The 6658-nt window shown below is 46.3% G+C and overlaps 1 protein-coding gene across 1 annotated transcript in view; it reads left to right on the top strand.

The window, feature by feature from the left end:
• The window catches only part of SAMD10 (sterile alpha motif domain containing 10), a gene marked incomplete at its 5' end in the record, with an annotated part of 14105 nt that extends 7675 nt beyond the window's left edge, over nucleotides 1-6430 (top strand). The window contains 3 exons of the mRNA XM_029286268.1: nucleotides 529-697; nucleotides 3626-3766; nucleotides 6408-6430. Of these exons, the coding sequence (XP_029142101.1) occupies nucleotides 529-697; nucleotides 3626-3766; nucleotides 6408-6430 (333 nt within the window). The remainder of the gene's footprint in view (nucleotides 1-528; nucleotides 698-3625; nucleotides 3767-6407) is intronic.
• Between the last annotated feature and the right edge of the window lie 228 nt (nucleotides 6431-6658).

Here is a 6658-nt window from a genome sequence, read left to right as displayed (position 1 = left end):
CCCACATTAACATTAATTGTGTATCGATCAAAGTATTTACAAATCCGTTATAAATCTTCCTCACATAATCCACATTTTCTCATATTTCCAACTTTCTAAATCTCTGTTTTTATCAGCTACTGGTTAGCTATGTTGCACGAATTGAGTTACGGTTCCAAAGGGAAAGCAACCCATCAGAATAACAAGAGTCACGAAATAACAGAATAATAATAGAATATCAGAATAACAGAGGTGGAAGGGACCTCGGAGGTCATCTAGTCCAACCCCCTGCTCAGGCAGGAGACCCTATACCATTTCAGACAAGTGGCTGTCCGATCTCTTCTTCAAAAGCTCCGGTGCAGGAGCACTCATAACTTGCTGACTTAAAAAAAAAAAGTTTTATTCAAGAATAAACATTGGTGCATCAATGTCCTATTTAGGAATAAACACGGGTGCAAAATTCTTCAAAACTCCCCTTTTGTAACGCTGCAAATTCCATGCTCCATAATGCTGCTGTCTGCTCTTTTCTTCCCTTCTGGATCCTTGTAGAACCGCACTTATGAACAGTACGGGATCTACCACACCAGCCCTACCTTGGGCAGCCTTACCAAGCCGGTGGTGCTATGGACCCAGCAGGATGTGTGCAAATGGCTGAAGAAGCACTGCCCACACAATTATCTCATCTACGTGGAGGCCTTCTCACACCACGCCATCACAGGTAGGCATCCGTCAGGACGCGCTGAAGGGGGGCCGAGCCATGGACACTCAACAGGTCTCGCCCTCCTCAATCAGGAGGACTCTCTACTCTCAGTGTGTTTGGTTTTTTTCTGACTGTCCCGTCCTGTTTTGATCGGTCGGTTGGTTTTCATTCATTCAGTTAGGATACTGGCCTGGATTACAGTTAGAATTACAATTACAGGCAGTCTTCAACTTGCAACAGTTTTAGTGACTGAAAAAGTGACTTAGGATCATTTTTCACACTTATGACTATTATATCCTCCTCCACCACCCATTCCTCCCCTTCTCTTCCTCCTCCTTCTCCTCTTCCTTCTCCTCCTCCCATTCCTCCTCCTCCTCTTTCTCTTCCTCTCCTCCTCTTCTTCCTCCTTCTCCTCTTCCTCCTCCTCCTCCCATTCCTCCCCCTCTCCTCCTCCTCCTCTTTCTCTTCCTCTCCTCCTCTTCTTCTTCTCCTCTTCCTCCTCCTCCCATTCCTCCCCCTCTCCTCCTCCTCTTCCTCCTCCTCCTCTTCCTCCTCCTCCTCCTCCCATTCTCTTCCTCTCCTCCTCCTCTTCCTCCTCCCATTCCTCTCCTCTCCTCCTCCTCTTCCTTCCCTTCTCCTTCTTCTCCTCTTCCTATTCCTTCCCTTCTTCTCCTTCTTCTTCTCCTCTTCCTATTCCTTTTCTTACTTTCCTTCTTCTCCTTTTCCTCCCCTTCTCTTACTCTCCTCTTCCTCCTCCCATTCCTCCCTTTCTCTTCCTCCCCTCCTCCTCCCATTCCTCCCCCTCTCCTCCTGCTCCTCTTCCTCTCCTCCTCCTCCTCTTCCTCCTTCTCCTCTTCCTCTTCCTCCTCCCATTCCTCCCGTTCTCTTCCTCTCCTCCTCTTCTTCCTCCTTCTCCTCCTCCTACTCCTCCTCCTTCTCCTCCTCCTCTTCTCCTCCACTCTACAAACCCCACTCCGTTCTTGAACTGATGATGTTGGGTAATGAAACATCTGCAAGAAAACAGCCAAGCTCTGAGAGCATCGAGGACCCCCTCAGTTCAACCCTGAGCTACGAATATATATCAGAAGATGAGAAATCAATTGAATGCTATCTTTGGATGAGGCATGTGCCTTTGTTACATGTGCGTATGTGTGTGTGGCTTTTTTTTTTGTTGTTTCTTTTAACTTTTTTCCTGCATTCACAAAGACCGAGAGCTTCACCACTTCATTGCCCTGAGGGCAACAATAATAAAATACTAATGGAACCGCTCCTTCAGTTCCTTCGCTTGGAAATAAAGCAAGCCTCTTGAATTGGACCCAGAGGAAGTGGAGAGGTGATGAGGCCGCTCTGCCGACGGCCCCTAGCTATGAGGAGCAAGGCATGATGGGAAACTCCAATGCCTTTCTCGGGGAGAGGCACGCAAGGTTGCCTCCGTCTGCCCAAGCGGCCCCACAGAACAAGGCTGGGTGGGCGATTAAAAGCTGGGGAAACTGGCAAACTCTGCCTTCGGAAATGAATTCCTTTGGAGGTTCATCCATCTGGATAGACCTGCATTATTGAATGTGGTGGCGGGCAGTTCTCAAGAGCAATGGGCTATAAAGAATGAGATGAAGAAAAACGAGAAAGAGAGAAAGGCAGTAAGTTAACTGTTGGAACCCAGACAAAGATAGATAGATAGATAGATAGATAGATAGATAGATAGATAGATAGATAGATAGATAGATAGATAGATAGATAGATAGATAGATAGATAGATAGATAGATAGATGGACGGACGGACGGACGGACGGACGGACGGACGGACGGATATAGAGATAGAGATAGAGATAGATAGAGATATGTATACTGTATATAGATAGATATGTATATAGATAGAGATAGATAGAGATAGATATATAGAGAGAGAGATATATAGAGAGAGATGAGATAGATAGATAGAGAGAGAGAGAGAGAGAGAGAGAGAGATGAGATAGATAGATATATAGATAGATAGATAGATAGATAGATATTTAGATAGAGATAGATAGATAGATAGATAGATAGATAGATAGATAGATAGATAGATGATAGATAGATAGATAGATAGATAGATAGATGATAGATAGATAGATAGACAGATAGAGAAATAGAGAGATAGAAAGATAGATAGATGTAGAGATAGATAGATAGATAGATAGATAGATAGATAGATAGATAGAGAGATAGAGATAGAGATAGAGATAGATAGATAGATAGATAGATAGATAGATAGATAGATAGATAGATAGATAGATAGATAGATAGATAGATAGATAGATAGATAGATAGATAGAGAATGATTGTGCTGTGCTCCAATTATTTAGTGACATCAGATCACCGATATAATCCATTTATTTTCTTTCCGTCTGGTGTGTTTCCGTTTTGCTACCGAATGTACCCTGTTATGTCTATAGCCGTATTAGTGTCAACCGCAATCAAGCAAACTACATATTGAAAGGTTGCTTAGAAGTGTTCATGTAAACGGATGAAAATAAATAAATCCAAGTCGCCTGGGGATTGGCGCAAAGTCACCCAGCCGGCTTTTATGCCTGAGGCGGGACATGAATTCACCTGGGGATGGGCCCAAAGTCATTCGGCCGGCTTTCATGCCTGAGGCAGGTCTTGAACCCAGAGCCTTATCCACGACTACACCAAACCACAAGACCTTTCTTTGAGCGGGGCGAAAAAGGTTGTGTGAAGAGCCATTCCTTTGCTTCCTTTTTGACAGGTCGGGCCCTCTTGCGGCTGAACGGGGAGAAGCTGCAGCGCATGGGGATTANGGCCCAAAGTCATTCGGCCGGCTTTCATGCCTGAGGCAGGTCTTGAACCCAGAGCCTTATCCACGACTACACCAAACCACAAGACCTTTCTTTGAGCGGGGCGAAAAAGGTTGTGTGAAGAGCCATTCCTTTGCTTCCTTTTTGACAGGTCGGGCCCTCTTGCGGCTGAACGGGGAGAAGCTGCAGCGCATGGGGATTATCCAGGAGTCTCAGCGACAGGAAGTGCTCCAACAGGTGCTGCAGCTTCAGGTGCGGGAGGAAGTCCGCAACCTACAGCTTCTCAGCCAAGGTAGGATAACTGGAAGTAGATGTCTGTCTGTAGACACATCTTTCAAATGATCAGTGCTAAAAGCAGTGAATGGAATAGCTATCTTCTGCCTGTGCATCAGGCGGAAATTCAACAGAGGGAGCTAATAACCCTGCCCTGATTCGTTGCAATCGTGGCTTCTCGTTTTTCCCAGATTTTGCAAGCCGCGTTCTTTCTCTCCCCTGTCCTGCCTGGTTTATTTTAGATTTATTTTTTTGTGGCACAAGTACCCATTCACACAAAACCAGGTAAAGTCCTGTTGGCCCCACACGTCGTGCCATGTGATTAACCTGGTTAACTGTGGACCTTAAATCTTCATTTACAGCTTACACTCGACCGTTTTGGCTAGTTTATGCTTCATTGCCTAATGTAAACTCTGAAAATTGGTTGATGTGGACATTAGATTTCAGGGTTCAGGATTCCTGCTGTTCTACAGACCCCCAAAACAGTGCAGTTATACAACAAGGCCATGCCAGCCTTTTGTCCCTGGGATGCAAATCTGTAGATTATACAGTTCTGTCTCGTTATTTAGATTTATTTATTTTTTAGATAACCTTTATTGTCATTTTTTTACTGTGGGCAGAACGGCACACATTAAAAATGAAATTTAGTTGCTTGCTCTCGAAGTGTACCCGTACATAACACACATTTAAACATACTTTTTACAACATATGCACAGACCAGGGGTAGGCAACCTTGGCTCTTTTATGACTCGTGGACTTCAACTCCCAGAATTCCTGAGCCAGCCACGCTGAGGGAAAAGGGAAAGGTTTCCAAGCTGAGCCATGTTGGCTCAGGAATTCTGGGAGTTGAAGTCCACGAGTCATAAAAGAGCCAAGGTTGCCCACCCCTGTTATAGACCTACACACTTACATATAAGTAACATATAAATATTAATCACTGTCCATTTTGAATACATAACAGAAGAAGGAAGCTTGAGAGTTCACAAGGTTTAATAGCCTCAGTGCCCCACCCCAGACATCCATGGGCATTTATATCCTTGGGCCTGTTAAATTTGCTGTGATTTGCCTCTCAAAAGGAGGAGAGAGAAAAAGAAGTAGAGATTTTATTTTCCTATAGCAAGTAACATGGATCCCTACAGATCTTAGGAAGCCATGGTTATTAGCCATGATGGCAGCGGGACTTCCTCTGAAGGCCGTCTGCTGGGAAACGAGGCTTTCTTGGGTGGTCAGTAAGAACAGCATGTTCTCAACCTTGGCAAGTTGAAGATGTGTGGACTTCAGTTCCTAGAACTGCTGGCTGGGAAATTCTAGGAGAAAGTCTAGTTGTCAACTTGTCAGGGTTGAGAAACATTTGATTTAGAAAACCAGACTGTTGAACTAGGCCAGGGGTAGGCAACCTTGGCTCTTTTATGACTCGTGGACTTCAACTCCCAGAATTCCTGAGCCAGCATGGCTCAGCTTGGAAACCTCTCCCTTTTCCCTCAGCGTGGCTGGCTCAGGAATTCTGGGAGTTGAAGTCCACGAGTCATAAAAAAGCCAAGGTTGCCTACCCCTGAGCTAGATGAACCAGGTATTTGATCCAGCCGGGCACCGCTTATTCTACTTAATTCATGGGAGGTTGGTGACTTGTGTAATGGGTAAGTAGGACGGTCTCCATGTGTAACTCACTAAAAAGGTCATTATAGAGGGCAAAAGAGTAGAAAGAATGGTATTCTTGTAGGAGGATCTTCCCCAACGTGATGTTCTCCAGATGTTTTGGACTCAATCAAGTTTCTGAGTTGAGTTTGGCTTCTGATGAGGTTACCGAGTTTTCCTAACAGCACCATAGAAGTGGTTGGCCAGGATGGGTCTTTGACTTCCCCAATCTAAACTGGGAATTTCCTCGTGGTCTCCTGTCCAAGCTGATTTGGATTTCCTTGTGGTCTCCTGTCCAAAGACAAACCACATCTAATCCCTTCATCCTTCATGAATTATAAAATTGTGGAAAACCAGCCCCACTGAAAGGTTTGGGGCAGCTGCCCTACACTTTTCTCTCTCTAACTCTTCTGCCTTCTCTATTTCTCTGCTCCATCTCCGTCTCTCCTTTCTTCTGTCCTTCCCCCCCTTCCCCATTTTTTCCTTTCTGTTCCCCCACTCCTCGGTGTCTGCTCCCCACCTTTCTGCTGGTCCCCCACTTCCTCAGCATCCATCTCCTTCTTCAAAGTTCTTTGGCCACCCCCCAACTCAGAAAGCCCACTGGCTGGAGCTTTGCATCATCAGGGGGAGATGCGTGATAGTGGACTTCAATTCCCAGAATTCCCCAGGCCACACGCCCTTGCAGGGAACCCTGGGAGTTGAAGTCGATACTCATCAGGCAATCCTCCAGGTTGGGAAGGCTGGGCCAGGACCTTGGAGAGCTCCTGTAACGGCCTTGGCCGAGTATCCCATTCCTGCGGGAACGGCCGGCCGAAGGAATATCTAATCCCGCCGGCTGACCCCTCGTTTTGCTTCCGACACTCGACGTCCCATCTCCGTAATATTGCCCACACAACCCCATTCCCTTGTGTTGTCTTTTTTGCACGCCCTGGTCTGTCGCTGCCGCTTCTGTACTTACTCCCTTTGTTCTTCTTTTTCCACCTTAACCTCTCTGTCCCCCCTCCCCACTCCACTTGCCTGTCCAGCCTCTTTTGGAAGTATCTCCTAACCCCCTGACGCGCACCGTTACTGAGCTCTTCGTTCTGCCTGGACCCGTACAGACTTTGCGCATGGCCAGCTCAGCCGCATGCCGGGGGAAATTAGAACGGGACTGACCCCAGACTGTCTCCCTTGGGGTGTATGGAACGCTCCCAATCTCCCCCTCCTATCTTTTAACCCCTCATTGTCTATGTAGAGACCAGCTCTTCTCTGGTTGAGAAGTCCCAGCCCGCCAAGA

This window comes from Protobothrops mucrosquamatus, unplaced genomic scaffold (genome assembly GCF_001527695.2).
Source record: "Protobothrops mucrosquamatus isolate PMUCROS unplaced genomic scaffold, P.Mucros_1.0 scaffold3219, whole genome shotgun sequence".
Taxonomy (NCBI): domain Eukaryota; kingdom Metazoa; phylum Chordata; class Lepidosauria; order Squamata; family Viperidae; genus Protobothrops; species Protobothrops mucrosquamatus.
Note: the sequence above shows the minus strand (reverse complement) of the source record. Positions and strands in the feature narration are given on the sequence as shown.